Raw genomic sequence first — 17,835 nt, forward strand, 5'->3', positions numbered from 1 at the left:
GCCGTAGGAACCCTGGCTGGCACACTGTGATCTCCCCTCCTCCCCCTCCTCCTAGAGCCGCCCTGAGACCCGGTCCTGGGGCACAGCCGCAGAGCCTTCCTCCAGGCCCAGGAACCGGGCAGCGGGAGCCGGCTTCGCACCTCATCAGCAAATACCGGTGCAACCCATCGTTGAGCTGAATGAGCGGGACCCTCCCGGTAATGAGCAGATCCACGTCGATTAGCATTTCCGGGACCGCTCGCTCCTCTGCCCCCCATTTATTCCCTCACCCCAATTTACTGAGCGGCTACTCTGGAGCTGAGATAAGCAAGAGCTGGTCCGGCTCTTAGGGAGCTGAGCAGTGAGAGGCACAGAAAAGGTGCGGCAACACCCTGGTGTGATTCGCAGCACGACGGCCTGCGGTCCCCGAGTCCCCCACCGGTCACTGAGTTCATGTTGCTCTTGTCGATTAAGAGCAGAAAGTCGGGAGCAGGCTGCCCGCACCCCCCCTTCTGGTCCAACCCCTCCACCTAGGCTAAGGGACGCTGGGCAGGTGGCTGGGCCTCAGTTTCCTCATCTGTAAACTGGGGGTAGTAAGAGCACCACCTCCTCGGGCTGCTGTGAGGCCGCTGTGAGAGTGAGTACACGGGGATTCACCCCAGGACGGTGCCTGGCCCTCACCGCAAGGCTACGCGGCTGGCGTTAACACCCCTGTCCGGCAGAGAGGACGCGGGACGAGCTCCTGGGCCTAGGCCGGGTCGGGGAGCCTCTGGGGCCTGGGCCTTCCCCCCACCCAGCGTCCCAACCCGCGTCCAGGGCTCAGAGATGGCCCGGCCGTTCTGCTGCTCGCCAGTGGGCGGTTCTCACGCTCTGCTAATACCCATATGGCTATAACGTGTCCAAGCCAGATTAATCCGCGCAATGAAAATAAAATAATCTTTAATAAGAATACTAATCACCAGGCCTCGGGGAGCCCGGAGACCTGGAGGCAGAGCCGGGAATTAATGGCTGAGACAGATGGAGCAGCTCTGGGCCGGGGCCCGGCCCTGCCCGCCGACCCGGGGCGCTTCCGGAGCCCGCGTGGCCGGCGTGTGGGCCCAGCGCCAGGCGGGGCCGCTGCCCCTGCGAGGGCACCTTGCCCGGGCCGCCCGTCAGGCCGGCAGCTGCCTGCGGCCCCACCACCTCTCCCCTCTCCCCCGCCAAGAGCCTGAGATTTGACAAATAAGGTGTCTGCCGGTGGATGACCAAAGGAAATTAATTCTAAATCAGATTTTAAACACAGTCAGGAAGGCAAAGGAGCTCGTCGCTCACGCGCCCCCTCCAAAACGAGACTCTCTGATATTTATAGAAAAATGATTAGGGCCTCCGAGGGTGGTTTGCATTCTGCGCCCAGGTGACGGGAAGGATGGCAACCGGGACCTCAGGCTGGGGCTGCTGCTCCCCTGGGTGACGCTCCGAGAGGCCGGTCCCCGGCCTGGGGTGGGGGTGGGGGTGCTGCGGCCAGTGTGGGGACAGGTCACGGGTCTGGCACAGTGTCACGAGGGGAGCACTCTGGTCGGGGAGCTGGGAGGTCTGGGCCCCAGTCAAACACTCCTAACAGCGAGCCCCTGGGCCACTCACTTCAGCTCTCCGGGCTCCCCAGTTTGCCACTGGTAGACTGGCCGGCTCCCCACGGCCCTGACGCTCCTCAGTGGGTCTCTGAGGCCCGAGGGCAGTCTCCAGAAGGTCTCCCAGAGCCCTGTGACTGGCCCGATCCCTTCCCCTGCACCCCACTGTCTTCTCCGTAAAACCAGGTGCTTCCTGGCCACTTCTGAGGACAGCTGTGAGGGCAAGAGCAGCAGGGAGGGGGCCTGCAGGCTGGGAGGGTGGCCATCGCCGTGGGCCGACCCCTGCTGCAGGCCTCGGGCTCTGGATCCCCTCCTTTTGCTGGCAGGAAGGCAGTGGGTCTGGGCTGAACAAGCCGGGACCCCAGAGCCCGGCCCTCCCTCCTCTGCTGTTTGTTCGGAGACAAGTGCCCGATGGAGAAGGTGGGGGGGGGGGCGGGGTGGCACCCACGGTCCTCAGGGTGTCCCACCTGGGGAGCACAGGGGAGCCACAGCTTTGAGAGGACAACTCATGCAGCCCAGAAAGGCACCCCACTCCGTTCTGGCTCCTGCTTGGCCCCCAGTACCCCCCACTCTCAGGCTACCCACCCAACGAGGGGTGGGGATGGGGCCTGAGGCAGGGCCGCCGGCCTGGGCCTGCCATTTGTGCAGGGGCTCGGTGTCAGACCTGTGCTGCTTCTCCCCAAGGAGGTCACACAGACAGTCACAGAGACCCACCCACAGGAGTGAGAAAAATCTCTCCTTGTGCGGCTTACGCCTGGCATCCCGTCCCCAAACCTCTCTGCCTGCAGTGCATTAGGAATTAATATTTTTTATAAAACCTGTAATTATCTTGCAACTGGCATAATTACGTGGTATTGTGATTTAAATGTAAAATTCAAAATATGCTGCAATTTCCTAACCCTGCTTTGGCGTTTCTTTGTGATTTTTTATTAACGTGCCAGCAGTGCCAGGCAAAGGGGAGTGGCCTCGGCCTCTCCCAAACCTGGGAAGGTCCTGCTGCTCCGGACTTGGGAGCTTCTGGCAGGAGTTTTCCCCTTGACTCGCTGTGCGGCCTTGGGCAGACACGTTCCCTCTCTGGGCTCCACTTCCCACCCCTGTCAAACTAGGGGGCTGGGGCAGGACCCCAGAGCTCTGACCCCACCATCAGGAGGACCAGTGTCCTTCCCCTGGGCCAGTGTGTCCCACTGCCTGCTGGACAGACAGGTGGCTTACTTGCACTTGCAGACTAAACCCAGAGCTGGGGACAGCAGCTGACCTTGACCGTGACCAGCACCACTGACCAGCCGGCCTGATTATTACGGCCTCTGCTGTGCCGGTCTTACCTGTTCTGCTGTCACCCCAGGGTCAGCAGGCAGTGGGGTTTGGCAGTTCAGGGCCCTGGAGGGAGCCAGCCGGGGATTAGAGCCTACTCCGTGATTTAGGCTGAAGGGCTCAGTTTGTCGCATCTGTAAGATGGGGATACGCTACCTCGCTTAGCTGACTTCCGTGAGCATGAGAAAGCGTGTGGACTCCCCAAGGCAGGGCACACCAGATGCTCAACAGAATGACTAACTGCCGTGACAAGTAGGAAGTGCTTATTAACGTGCCTAGCACGTGGCAAACACTCAAAAATTGTTGCTAAGGGACCTTACCGTCCCCATCGGAAGGAGGGGCTGCTGGGAGCCAGCTCTGGTGGGGAGAGCAGTCAGGCCGGGCCAGGGATACACCTGGGCCACCTGCACGTGGCTCCCAGGCAGCCAGACCGGACTCAGGTCCCAGCCCACCTCCCACCAGCTGTGAGGCCTGTGCGGCGACACTACCTCCTGAGCCTCAGTTTCCTCATCGGCAAAATGGAACCGCAACACCTGCCTTGTTCCAGTGAGCAAATGAAGTGATGTGCGTGAGCCTAAAGGCAACGGGGGTGTTTGTCATCCCCCCGCGGGAGGGTGACAAGTATAGGGATGGCGGAGATGGGAACCAGGAGAGGTTGGCAGCCTGGGAGCCTGACAAACTAGACCACGGGGGGCGGAACAGGTCCAGAAACAGGCAAACGTCACAGAAGGTTCCGGGAGCTAGGGCTCTGCAGAGGTGAAGACTCACGGCAGGCGGGAGCATGACGAAGGATTTCTAAAGGGACCCAGAGAGCCCCAGGAAGGGTCAGCAGGGGCCTGGCGGCTGGATGGAGTATCCTGATCCCAGACAACTGCCCTGAGCGCCACCTGAAATTGTCGGCCTGTGCCCTGCTCTGTCCTGGGAGCACCAACGGGTCTTTCCTGCCTGCTTGGGGCTGAGGGAGGGCTCCCGTCCCAGTTCCTATCTGGGGCCAGGCTCCAGTCTCTCTGATCCCTGCACAGGAACATCCTCCTCCCCGAGGAGCACCAGTGGTCCCAACAGCAGGCTCCACGATGCCCTGAGAGGCTGGGCAACCATGTGTCCAGCACCCCCTCCTCCGCCCAGGGAGGTGAGAGAAGGGCAAGGGGCAACCAGGCCGAGGCCACTAACAGCTGGGGCGCCAGCTATCTGGCCAAGCAACTCCTGCAGTGTCCCGGGTGCTTGGGACGCCTGGCTACACGTGGGCACTGTGCAAGTGTGACACACAAGCCCGCAGCCTGGGGTCTGGGCCCTGCTCCTGGTCTCTGGCGTGGGAAGCCGAGGAGCGCGCTCACGGAACAGGTGCCATGCTGTCCCATTCTCGGCCCTCCCCTTCTCAAGGACCTTGGCTGCCCTCTCCCACGGGTCCCTGGGTAAGATCCCTCCAAACACAGGCAGGCTGGGTCAGGTGGCCCAGTGACACACTCAACCCGGACAGTGCTCCCTGGGGGCCCCGGCCCACCATACCTTCCCACAGTGACCCCATACCACACTCATGCCCCCGGGACCATGTCCCCTTCCCTCCACTCCACAGAAGTCTGGTGGTTTCGAGCACAGGCTCTGGAGCCACAGTTCTGGGTTCCAATCACAGCGCTGCCTCTTCCTAGCTGTGTGCCCCTAGGCAAGCTGCTTTGTCTCTCTGTGCCTCAGTCTCATCCACAAAGCCAGGATACCAGTCGCTTCTGTGTCACCGGGTAGCTCTGGGGACTAAGCAAGTTAATAGGTGAAAAGTGCCTAAATAACGGCCGATATAAGTGAGCACATCGTACTGTTCCCTCACACGGGCGTGTACCCAGCTAGACGCCCAACCCTACGGGTGTCCTCAGACGTACCTCTCCGCAATGCCCACAGAGGGTCCTCCTGGCTGCAGGGTCTCCCGCCCCCTGCTACACACGCACACACACACGCACAGCCCCGTGTATTTGCTGACTCAGAAACACTAGAGGGTCACCCATCTTCCCAGATACGGTTTGCCACCCAGATGCCCGCGGGCTGCGATGCCCCCCGACACCCCAGCAGCCCCGCCCAACTGAGCCCACCGGCCGGCCACCCACGCATGGCGCGCTCACCCACACAGGCATCCCGCCGCTCCTCGTAGCCAGCGCTGCACACGCACTTGCCAATGGGCACCAGCCACTCGCCCTCCGCGCTGCAGTACATCTTGGGCGTGTCCCGCTCCTCTGAGTGCCGCACGCACTGGCCCCGCACCTCCACCAGCGAGGACGAGTCGGCCCCCGTCACCGCCTCCGAGAAGGCGGCCAGGTTGCGCACCATAGTGGGGCACTTCTTGTAATAGATGCGGAGAGACAGGATGGCGAGGCAGGCGCCGATGTCCTGGAAGGCCAGATAGAAGCCGCGCTTGCTGAGGGGGCCCACGCCGCGCACCTCCGTGTTGAGCTTGAGGCGCCGCACCCCCAGGTCAGCACCCGTGAAGCTCTCGTCGGCTGCAATGGTGTCGATTTTGAGGAACTGGCTTTCTTGTGTGCTGGCGCCCAGGTCACGGTCCGACTCCAGGTAGTAGAGGTTAAAGGTCTCCTTACAGGTGCCCAGCACGCCAGGCATGCTGTTGCAGTCACGCAGGGTGAACTTGATCTCAGCGTAGACACGCCGGGCACCATCGCGGGGCACCCAGCTCGTGCGCAGCCAGTTGTTCTGGTTGGGGCTCATGACGTTGCACACCTGGTACGTGTGGATGGGCTGGAAAGACTCATCCACCTCGTTGATGGAGTCCCACTGCGGGCAGAGAGAGCACAGCGCTGAAATGAGAGTCAGCACCCCACCTCCTCCTGCCAGTCACCCTTGCCTCGTGCCCTGTGCACGGTGCCAGGGGCATCCCTGGGAAGAAGCCGCAATGTTCTCTGCCCTTGTGTTGCCGACCTTCTCCTGACCATCACTGTGACATGTGATCCCAAAGACTGCCACAGCCTTCCGAGAAAGTGTTGTTGGCCGCATTCTACAGGTGAGGAAATAGGTCTGAGCCCCATGTCTGAAGTCGCCTCGCTAGTGAGGGGAGGAGTCAGCACTGGAAATCGATGCCAAAGCTACAAAACCCCACCTTGTGTCTATACGGCAGCTCCAAATACTCCCAGAGCTGGAGGTTGGGGGGTTGACTTTGCTTGGGTAAGTCAGGGAGCCCACAGGTCCAGTTTCCATATCAGCTGCCAGAGGGATCTTTCTAATGTGTGAACCTGACTGCTCAAATCTTTCAGCAAGGGCATACCAGGACGTGGGAAAGATGAATGTGGTGGTTCCTGTGCCAGGTCCTGGCCAGGCATCAGTGATTCAGAAAGAAGTGGGACACGATCAACAGAGTGAAGGGCAACCCATGGAATGGGAGAACAGATCTGCAAATCCCATGTCTGATAAGGGATTAGTATCCAGGATATATAAAGAATTCCTATAACTCCTACAACTAAAACAAAAACAAAAACAAAAACAAAAAAAAACAAACAGCTCAATTGAAAAATGGGCAAACGACTTAAGTTGACATTTCTCCAAAGAAGATGTACAGATGGCCAAATACTCCATGGAAAGATGCTCACGGTCACTAACCATTAAGGGAAATACAAATCGAAACTGCAAGGAGAGCACTTCACACTCGCTAGGGTGGCGATTATCAAAACAACAGGATGTTGGGGAGGATGTGGAGAAACTGGAATGCTGGTGCACTGTGGGTGGGAACGTAAAATGGGGCAGCTGCTGAGGAAAACTGCGGAGGTTTCTCAGAACGTCAAGAAGAGACCTGCCCTATGGCCCAGCAGTCCCACTTCTGGGTATATACGCAAAAGAATTGAAAGCACAGTCTCAGGCAGATACTTCTACGCACAACAGCAGTGTTCACAGTAGTCAAAAGGCAGAAACAACCCAAATGTGTCTGCTGTCGGATGAATGGACAAACAAAATGTGGTATATCCAGACAACGGGATAGTATTCAGCCTTAGGAAGGAAATTCAGACACCTGCTACGACACGGGTGACCCTTGAGGACATTACTCAACGTGAAATAAGCCAGTTATGATAAAACAAATATTGTTATGATTCCACTTAAATGAGGTACTTAGAGCCAGAGAAATGGGAAATGGAATGCTGGTTGCCAGAGGCTGCGGGACTCAGGAAGGGTGAGCTGGTGTTTCATGGGGACCGAGTTTCAGTTTGGGAAGACGAAAAGAGGTCTGGAGATGGACGGTGGTGACGGGCACACGACACGGCAGATGTGCTTAATGCCACTGAACTGTACACTTGAAAAGCAGTCACGATGGTAAATGTTATACGTATTTTACCTCAACTTTTTGTAAAAAGAAAGAAAGGAATGCTCCAGAAACACTCCCTTCCCTTGAGGGCCTCACAGTCCCTCATCAGACAAGGTGGTGGAGGGCTACATCCAGGGAGTGGTGGGCATCCAGGGGGTGGTGAACACTCCCTGCCCCCCTGAAGCAGGAAGCTCTTGTGGGGATGGGAGGGGAGAGCCCCTGGGAGGCTGGGAAGTATCAGCAAGTTCAGCGAGCACCAGATAGTCCAGTTTGGACACACAAGATGCACGTGGAAGACCCAGTGTTGGGAAATGAGCCAGGGTTTGAGAGGTCAAGGCCTCTTGGTCTCTAACCTGCAATGTGACCTTGGGCAAGTCGCTGTCCTCTCCGGGCTCCAGCCTCCCCAACCGCAGAGAGCTGGTCGGCCGGGAGCAGTCCCGGTGGGCTGAGACCAGCGGACTCCGGAGAGCCCTGAGGAGGGGCCGGGGCTGAGGGGAGACGGAGGGGATGGGCTCTGGGTCCCTGCCTTGGGTTGGCCAGAGATGCAATGCCTTGCTCTTCTCTCTTGGGTCTCTCAAGTGCAATGCCCTTGAACTAGAGATCCTATTGCTTCCAGGGGGTGCGGGAGGTAAAAACCACTCCCTGTGATGTTCCAGGAATCCGTGGGGTTCTGAGTGACCCGCAAGTGCTGGAGTGGGGACCACGGGGGTCTCAAGTGTTTCCTGTCGGACAAAAAGCCCGTCCATCTCATCTTATCTTGGCCGGCACGTGGTCTCAACCCTCAGTGCCCACGTCTGTAAAATGGGGCTCAGACAGGCCCACCTCAGCGAGGCTTGAGAGGAAGAAAGGAGAAGTAGCTGCCAAGCGCCTGCCTTGGGCCCGGCCCAGCAGGCTGCCAGGAGAACGGGACTGATGGAAGCCGTCCTGGCAGCATCGTCCCAGCCCACTTGTGCCCGCCTGCAGGGAGCCCGGGGGAAGAGGTCCAGGGCGCGCCAGCCTCACCTGAGAGTTTCTGCCTCCTACGGCCCTACCCCAAAGACCCCACACTGCAGCCAGGGCCCCTGGGCGCTGCTGTGTCACATCTGGGGTTAAAGTCATTGTCACAATTAATGGAGCACCAAAGAGCCAGCCAGCTGCTCCCTGTCTGTTTCCTGCCAGGGACCTGGATAAATTAATCAGCTCCATCTGAGTCTGCTCCAGCCGCTCTACCAATGCCAATGGCCCGGCCTAGCCCCACCAGCCCCAGGGGCTGCCGCAAACACCCAGGAGGGCACAGACTCCTGGGGGCTGGTGCAAAGATCAGCCCTATTCTCCACCTGGGCAGCCCCACCCCGGCCTTCTGAGCCCTGGGGGGCTCCTCCTCCGATGCCCACCCCCCACCCCACCCCCATTGCTCTGCAACTCTGTCCTCCATCTGGAACCAGCTGGGCAGCCCTGGGGACCTCCCCTCCCCTCTCTGAAGCTTGTGTTTCTCATATGTGAAATGGGCTGGCAATGCCCGTCCCTTCCTCTGCTCCAGCGGGTGGTGAGGACCGGGTGAGACAACAGAACGTGCCTCTCATCTAAGGCAGCCTTGGTCAGCGGCCGTTAATTCACCAGAAGCGATGGAACAGGTCCCAGTGTGTGGGGGGAGGGGCACGGCTGGATTAAGAACCTGGGTCCCGGGCGGGGTCAGACTTCCCCTGACCTTAGCAGAGTCGCTTAACCTCTCATTGCTGCTGCGGGTGTCTCACCAGGACAATGTCCCTTTCATGCATCCTCATTGATGACAACTGTACGGAGCAGGTTCTGTGATCATTTCCGTTTATCAACGGGGAGGTGGAGGCGAGGTAAGTGACTTGCCTGAGTCGCACTGATTAGAGGCAGCAGCGAAGGGGCTCATGCAGGCCCAGCACCCCCGGCCTTTGGGCTGTGCAGCCTTGGCCTGACAATCCGGTAACTCTGCTGATGCCGGAGACAGCCCTGGAGGGCCCTTGCACCAGGCCGAATCAGAGGAACCTCACAGAACCTCAGTGACCATGTCCACAGGCTCTCTATCCAGCTGGGCAGGAGAATCACCTAGAAAGCTTATGAAACAAAAGATTCCCAGGCACCTCCCCAGCTCCCCTGCACGCGGAGACCTGCATGCCTCACTTGCTAACCTGGGACAGGTTCAAGGTCTAGAGTTTGGGAACCAGGGATCTCACCCAGCTTCTTTCCCCTCTGGGCAAGCCCAGTCTCCAGGCCCCATAAAGATGGAAGGCGGTCCCCGGCTCAGCAGACAACGCTGGAGGGCCTCCCTCCCACCCTCTCACGACGATGACACAGACCAAAGAGAACACGAGGGACTCCATGTAGGCTCTGGGCCGGAGCGAGTGGGGTTTGAGACCATCCTTTGGAACCTGTCTGATGCTGGGCAAGTTATTCCTTGTTGCTCTGAGCCTCAGCCTTCTCATCTGTGAAATGGGGTGGTGGTACCTACTCACGGGATTGGTTGTGGGAACTAAATGAGTTCACACCTGTGAACCGTTCACCTGTGTGAACTATACCTTATTTGTTCTAACTCCCCAACAAGATAACTCTGAGCCTTGCTTTACAGCACCCTGCAAGCCAAAGAACCTTCGATTTCCAGCACGATCATTGGAAACACAAGTCTGGTCATGCTCTCCACCTGCCTAAAACCCTTACAACTCCACGTTACTCTAAAAACCAAGTCCTAAGCTCTGAAGAAGACAGAGAGACAGAGACACCCGGAGCCCAGCTGGGGCCAGGCCCATTCCTTCCTATGCTGGGTCTCAGGGGAAAGGCTGACCCAGCCAACAGCCAGAAAGTCACCTACTCAAGGATTGGGCCCTGCCATTGGCAGAGCTGGCTCACTCGATCAAGCCCTTTCACACCCTGCTCACAGCTGGGAGACGGCCATCGGGGCACACGCAGAGGAGCATTTCACAGGGAGACACTGAGGCCCAGAGAGGTACAGAGATACCTCAAGGACCCTGCCTTTGTCTGCAGGCAGGGCTGACCCACTCAGGCAAAATGGAGTTCCCTCCGGGTTCCTGGGCCCACGTGGCCTGCTGTGAGGCTCCCTGAGGCCTGGTGCGTGGGGGCTGATGACAGTGGACTCAGCTTCCTACTGCCTGCAGACGACAGCTCCAGAGGGAGAGGAGGGGGGCTCTAGCCTGGCCCTGATGAAATGTGAAGAAATACTCCCACTCCCTTCACAAATATTAACTCTTGATACCATTATCACCATTATTATTATTATTATTTAATTTATTTATTTTGGGGGAGAGCACAGAGGAGCAGCAGACGGCTCCTTGAGCAGAGAGTCTGACATGGGACTCGATCCCAGGACCCTGAGATCATGACCTGAGCCGCAGGCAGACACTTAACCGACTGAGCCACCCAGGCGCCCCGCCATCGTTGTTATTAATATTATTACCCTTGTCTCCAGAGCCATGGAAGCCAGTGTTCATGAAAAAAGTCACATGTACATGACGTGCTTGTGTCTGGCGGGCATGTGTGTGCATTTCCGAGCACACTTGCAGGAGGAAATGTCTGTGACATGCAACCATAACGCCCACTAACGACAATGACAGCGATAATGCATTCAGTGAGGGCTCACCATGCACCAGGCATGGGTCCAAGAGCAGGTGTCACCTCCCCTCATCCTGACAGCAAACCCCACGAGGTGGTCACATGCTCATCCCCTTCTACAGACGGGGAACTGAGACTCCGGGAGTGAAGTGGTGACCACCAGGGCCACCCTGCTTGTCAATGACACAATCACATTGGCTTTACTGCCATGCCCCCCACCCCGCCCGCCCCACCGCAGAGGGACGGGGCACGGAAGCCTTGCCCCTGGATGCCCTGGGATTACCAGGCCCACTCCCCAGGGGGACGGCAGGGGTATCGCCTGAGAGAACATAACTCCTAGAGACCTGATGGGCTCACCCAGGGTCCCTAGGGAGGCCAGATGGGCATGGGGGCCTGGCTACAGTGGGTGCTGGCTGTACCACCTGGATGATTCCGATGGAAGAGAGTACCAGGTGGGGGCTCCAGGGGTCTGGGCGACTCCTGGTGAAGGCAGGGCATGAGGGAAGGGATCAATCCCGAAGGCGAGAAAGGCCTGGCTGGGGACCTTCCCTGGCCCTGTTCCTGGACACTGTCCCGAGCTACCCTGGGCCCAGCTCTGGCACATCGTGACTCTGTAGGCCCAGGACACAGACATAAGGATCCCACACCTAGGGCCTTAGACCCTAGGAGCCCGGCACCAGGGTATAATCCCAAGGGTCTGCATGAAGAAAGGAAGGAAGATAGGAAGGAAGGGATGGAGCGCAGGGAGAGGTGAGAGGGAAGAGAAGGGACAAAGTGAGGGAGAGAATCAGGAGCTGTTTCTAACTGCTGGGTGGCCTTGGGGAAGTCCCTTCCCCCCTCTGGGCATCCACTTCCTTCTAATCTATCTGATGATACGACTGTGAGTCCCAGCCTTTCTCTGCTCACACAGGATGGCAATGGCCCCACTGCTGGTCACTTACCCCGTGAGCCGGGTACGTGAGCCAGCCCCAGTCTCCGTGGATGGTTGACGTGTCCAGCAAGTTCACTGTAAAAACAGGTGACGAGGGAGCATCAGATCCTGGGACACGGTTCCCCAGCCCCACAGAGCAGTCTGCTCTCAGTCCCCGACATGCCAGCTCCGTGCCTCACTCCCTCCTCCTTCAGAGCCCGCTTCGAGTTGTTCCCCTTCATGAAGCCACCCTCCACCACCTCGGCCGAAATGTGATCTCCCGAACCCCCAGAACACAAGCCGCCCCAAGTGCCCCAAGCTCCCTGGCGGGTGATGCAGTGGGATGGCGAAGAGATGGGCTCAGGAGTCCAGGAGGCCTGGGCCAGAGTCCCAGTCCTGCCACTTCGGGGCTGTGTGTCCCTGAACAAGTCCCTGCTCCCCCCTGAGCCTCAGTTTTCTCCTGTGAAAAATGGGCGTGACGGTGGGTCCCGTCTCACGGGCTGTGGTGAGGACAGCCTCGTCCTCGTCTCACTCAGGGGACACAATGGCAGTCAAAAGCACCCAGCAACGTCTGCACTGTGAGGTCGTGGCTCCTGCAGGAGGACCGGCCCCAGCTTTGCAATCACCAGCGTCCGCAGGAGACCCCTGGCACCTAGTAACTCCTCTGAGCACATGTGACGTGGAGAGATCTAGAACAGTAGAAGCCGCCCCTGCTGTGTAGGCACCTACTGTGTACCGAGCTCTTCAAGGGGCGCTTTAGACGCCGCATCCATAACCCGCACGACAGCAGCCACCGCCGAGAGGTGGTGGTGACTCCTCTCCGTTTTACCAGTGAGGACACCGGGCCTCGGGGGTTTTCTGGAATGTGCTCGGAGCCCCACGGGTGTGGCCGGCAGGGCCGGGGTTCAGAGCACCCGCTGAGGCCGCCACGGAGGGCGCCACCAGCCCCAGCACCGGAGCCCCAGAAGCAGAACCCGTGAGCAGTCACCGTGGCTGGGAGGAGCGCCGGCCTGAGGGGCAAGGCTCTTCTAAGCCAGAACCCCCAAAGGGGACCCCAGAACCTCAACACCACATTAGGGAAGACCTTTCCTTTGGAGTCAGACGCTGCTGGGCTCCAATCGCAAGGCGGCTACCCAGTAGCAGGTGACCTTTGCTTCCCTGACCCTGTTTCCTCATCTGTAAATGGGGCTAACAGCACCTAGACAGCAAACCCTAAAGTAAAGCCTGGAGCCTCCCTGCCCCTCTCTCCTGCACCGAGTACCCCGCGGGGCCTCATTAAAGCAAATTTCCTTCCCCAAAGTCCTGCCCCTCCGGCCTCTGTCCTTGTACTCAGACCTACCCCCTCACTGTAAGGTGATGAGGGCACACGACATTGTCAAGAAATGACGGTTTGAATCTCAACTGTCGTGTGTCCCCCGGGGTGGGGGGGTCCCTTCACCTCTCTGGGCCCCTGCTTCCTTTGACCCGTCTGGCGATGGTAGTAGGACAGGGCTCTTGGCTCCCGTTCCCAGCTCACACTCTCCTCCACGTCCCCCCTCTCCCAGCCTGCAAGTGTGGGCCTCCAACCAGGCTGGCTGGGGCAGGTTGCAGGGGGTTAACGCCCGGCCGGGGCGGTTGGGGGGGGGCCCTCCTGGAACTTTTCTGCAGGGAGGCTGGGTGTCCTTCTGCCTGAAATCTGCATAGCTCTGCGCCTGCCCCTCAAAGATGGAGACAAGTGTCTTCAGGAACCCTTGGAGTGGGGATGCTCTTATTTGCTGATTTTCTCCTTCCTCTTACCCTCCCACCCCACTGTTGGGGACCCCAGAAGGGAGGCCTGCTGGAGAGAGAGGCTGCAGACCCAGGGAGGGGCCTCTGCCCTCCTCCCCAGGGTCCCCAGGGCTGGGGGTGGGCAACAGGGGATGGAGCCAGTGTCCGCAGAAGGATCTCCCCTCCCCAGCCGGCCCCACGCCAGGGGCGCAGGCAGAGAAGCCTTCCCGCCTCCCTCCCTCCCTCTCAGGCAATGGAGAGAAAACTGGGTCAGGCAAGCTCTCTCCTCCTGCTGGCTGGTGGGAGGGGGAGGGGGCCGCACTGCAGTTTCCCCCAGACCAGCAGGGCCTAGGCTGGGGAGAGGATGGGGACCGGGGACCTGTGGGCTCCCCCATTCCAACCCACATTCCAGATGGGGGCTCAGAGCTGCAGGGCGGGTTCTCTGGCTTCCCCTGAAAGCAGCTCAGACCTGCTCCTACCCCCCCCCCGGGATGGGAGGGGCAAAATCAGCATAAATGTCCACCATTTAGACTCCTCCCCGCCCCAGAGCCTTCACTCTTGGGGCAGACCCCACGTTCCAGGCCCTTCCCACCCCGGGAAACCTCACAGCCTTTGCAGCTGATTCTTGATCAGGCAGCCAGGGGGCTCAGATAATCCAAAGATAAGTCAAAAGTCGATTCTATTGGATTCAGGAAGGGCTATAGGATTCCAGCGCTGCTTGTTCCAACTCCTTCTAGACGCTTCCTTGTCCCTGCCCTCCTCTCCTCTCCCTTTGTCCCCTCTTTCCTACCTCCCATGCCTTCCCCTGGGGGGCTGGGCAGGGGGCACAGAATGCCTGCCAGGGAAGCTCCAGGCCCACAGGGCGGTTCTTCAGGGCTAGAGAGAATTCTAGCAGAGGCCCACCTGGCCCAGGCCTGAGTCGTCTTGGAAATTCAAACCCCTCTGGTCACCAGGCCTGGGCTCTCTCCTGCCCCTTGCCCAGCCAGCCTGGAGGGCTGTGTGACATCTGTGAAGTCAGTTCTCCTCTCTGGGCCCATCTCCCCATCTGCCAATGGGAGGACAGGACTCACGGCCTCTCCAGGAAGAGAATCACTTCACCCTTCTGTGCTGTTTCCTCATCTGCAAGATGTCTGTAGGCATCCCTCTTGGGCCTACCCGCCCGGGCCGTTCTAGGAGATCAAACGGGTCCCTCTCCTGCTCTGAGAAGCACAGATAATTCCTAAGCCTTTCCTGTTCCACTGTGGAAAGCATTATGCGATTTCTTTTTTTCTCCAGCACCGTCACCTTCCCCCATTCCATTTCGCTGAGACTAATACTTAAATTGATTTACATTCCCCGAGGACGCAGTGCATGATGGTGAGGCTGGAGAATTCGGGTGGCCAGGGGATGTCAGCCAGGATGTGAACGCCTGGGCGATCACCCCAAAGTGGTGGATAATCCACACCAGAGAGTGATAAGGGGCCATGAGCCTGCTGGGGCATGGGGGCCCCGTCCTGCCCTGTGACGGACCTGGCACAGGGGCACTTGGCCGGGCTGGGGCACCGCCGCTTTTGTAGGAGCCCAGCTGGGAGCAGATACCCCTCCCTGGGTGCCAACGGTCTCCCTTGCAGGTCTTGGCACTGCACCAGCCCAGGAATGACCCGGGAGGGAATCCTGTCCTTCGGGAGGGAGGGTGGTCCTATGTGGAACCTATGCCCCAGGCTGCCCAACCTGCGTGGCTAACCCCCGCCCCGCTGTGGGGACTCTGGACAGGCGAGGACTGGCCCTCGCACAATGCCTCCCTCGGCCCTGGACAAAGCCTTCCCTGCCTGCCTCTTTCTGTGGACCTTGCCTCTTCCCCAACTGCTGTCCCTCCCCTGGATGTGTCCTCTCCCTCGAGCCAATGGCCTGTCTTCTGCAGGTGAGTCTGCTCAAAGTCACCTCCCCAGTGGGGGCCCTGGGGTGTGCCCGGCTGCAATTCTGGAAGGTGCTGCCTCCTTCCTGGAGAAGATAACTGAAGCGAGGAGTTGAGGGGTACCGTCTGAAGCCCAGAGCCTCGGTGTGGACCCCCCAGCATCCTGCTGGCAAGAAACTGGCCCCCTCCCCCAACCCAAACCTGGGAAAACCATCTTCTCAGGCCAGGGCTCTGAGAGCCCCCAGACCCCTGTGCCCCAATCCCGCCCTCTTCCCTACTCACTGGGCCCCCACCTCAATTCTCTTCTGGTGGCCCAGGAACCTGCACCTGCTCACTAGCCACCCCAGTTGGCCCTGCTGTGCCTGCCCGTCATCTCACCTCTCGGCTGCCCTGCTACAGTCCCTCTCCCCGCAAGGTCCCCTTTCCACCGGAGACTATGAGTTCATCTACGTGTGCATTTATTACGTGCACATGCATTTCTAGGGGCACGAACGCAAGTTCGAAGGTCTCCTTAGATATGTGGTATCTGCCCACGGATGTGCATATTTTTCACATGTGTGCATCTGTACATGTGTGTATGCACGTGTGCACCAGCTGCATTTCTGTGCATCTGACTGTGGGTGACGTCGGAGGCTGTCCACGCATGTGAGCCTCCACAGGCCCGGGTCTATGTGTGTAAATCCTGACGTGAGTCCGTGTGTGCATGTGTGCTTTCGGGGATGCCTGTATCTCTGAGCTGTTGGTGCGTGAGGGGGTGGATCTCGGGTATGTCTGAGTGTCAGTGAGGAACACTGGCTCCGGAGCTCCCTCGCATGTGGAAGAAGTTCGTGCTGCCACACACACAGCTCCGGACCTGGGACACCAGCCCTGGATCCTGCACCGAGTACCCCGCGGGGCCTCCTCCGGGCAGAGCCGCAGGAGCAGAGGAGGTCCTGGGGGACGGGAGGTGGGGTGCAGAACAGAATCCGGGGCGGCATCCCGGGCTGGACCTGGACTTCAGTGGGGCTAATTGCGTGCGTGTGCGCATGTGTGCGTGTGTGCGCGCGTGTGTGTGTGTGCAGCTGTGCAGATGTGAGGCCCTAGGTGATGGGGAACCCGATGGGTGCCTCTTCCTGGCTTTCCTTGTCCCCTCCCACTGCCAGGAGGTCACTTCCCAGACCCTTTTTGTCCTGACTGCTGGGCCCCCACTCCTGCTCCCACCCCCCTCACCTGGGGTCCCCCCAATGACTGGATTGCCCCGGACGTGCCCTGGACAAGACCTGCTCTCCGGGGCCTTGCCAGCCTCAGTCCGTCTGCAGCCCCGCCGGCTCCTCACCGTCCCCTCCACCCAGGGCCACCCTGGGCCACCAGCGCTGCCCCTCCCCGCCAGCCCTGCCGCCCCAGCACGCGGGCCCTCCCACCTAAGACTCCTACTCCCTGCCCCTCTCTCCTGCCTCCTTCGCCTCGTTCGCAGGCGCAACCCGGTCCTGCCCTCCGCTCCTCCTGCCTCAGTTCCTGGTCCCCTCTCCAGGCCACCCCTGCCCTCTTCTTCTTCAACCTTCTGAACCTCATCTTGCAGCCCCGTGTCCCTCGTTCTCTGTCCCCGCCGCGTCCCCTGGCCCTGTGCCCTGCTCTGTCCCCTCTCTCCTCTACACCTCTTCTCCCGCCTTCCGCCTTCCGTCCCCATCCCGTTCCCTCGTTCCCTCGTCCCAGGTGCCCAGCCCTCGGCTCGGGGTCCCCAGCTGCGAGTCCCTCGGTCGTCTCCCCTGGGGCCCCGGGGGGCCTCTGTCCCTCGACCCCAAGCCCTGGGGTCCCCGCCCCGCCTCCCCGCGCCGTCCCTCGACCCGGCTCCCCCCGCGGTGCACCCGGCCCCCCCCCACCCGCCCAGGGTGCAGGGAAGGAAGTTGCGCCGCCCCCGCCCCGCCCCGCCCCCGCCCCCGCTCACCTTCGCCGCGCGCCGCGGACACGCAGGTGGCGGCCGCCGCGGCCGTGACGACCCAGAGCGCGGGGGGCAGGCGGCCCCGGGCGGGGGCCATGGCCCGGCCTCCAGCTCGCCGCAGCCCGCGCGCTCCCCGCTCTCCGCAGCCGGCGGCCGGCGCACACCCGGGCGCACACCGCACACCGCGCACACGCGGGCACCCGCGCCCGCCGCCGCCCCCGCCCCCGCCCCGGGAGGGGGCCGGCCCGTCACGGCGCCGAGCCAATCAGCGCGGAGGCGGGCGGGGGCGGGGGCGGGGGCCGGGGACCGGGATGGGGACGGGGACGGGGACCGGGACCGGGACGCGCCGAGCCGCCCGCCCGCACCGACGCCCCCGCGCCCCCCGCGCCCCCCGCGCGCCCCCTGCGCCCCAGGGCCCCGCGGCGGCCCCTCGCCAGTCCCCGGGAAGCACTTCGCGGGGGGAATAACTCTCCCCCCACTCCCGCGCCCCAGTGACCCGGCACCAGACACCCCGAGTTTAGGGGGGGCGCAGCGCAGACCCCAGGACCCCTGGCTGTGTGGCCTTGGGCACGGCTCTTAGCCTCTCTGAGCCTCAACTTCCAGATC

At 60.6% G+C, this 17,835-nt stretch overlaps 1 protein-coding gene across 1 annotated transcript in view; it reads right to left on the reverse strand.

Annotated features, from left to right (window-relative positions):
• EPHA8 (EPH receptor A8) overlaps window positions 1-17,329 on the reverse strand; it is a 35,599-nt gene extending 18,270 nt beyond the window's left edge. The window contains exons 1-3 of the mRNA XM_072827901.1: window positions 17,236-17,329; window positions 11,703-11,767; window positions 5,006-5,669 (exon numbers count right to left, since the gene is read on the reverse strand). Coding sequence (XP_072684002.1) covers window positions 5,006-5,669; window positions 11,703-11,767; window positions 17,236-17,326 — 820 coding nt within the window. The 5' untranslated portion in view covers window positions 17,327-17,329. The remainder of the gene's footprint in view (window positions 1-5,005; window positions 5,670-11,702; window positions 11,768-17,235) is intronic.
• Window positions 17,330-17,835: the final 506 nt, after the last annotated feature.

This window comes from Canis lupus, chromosome 5 (genome assembly GCF_048164855.1).
Source record: "Canis lupus baileyi chromosome 5, mCanLup2.hap1, whole genome shotgun sequence".
In the NCBI taxonomy this organism is placed as follows: Eukaryota; Metazoa; Chordata; class Mammalia; order Carnivora; family Canidae; genus Canis; species Canis lupus.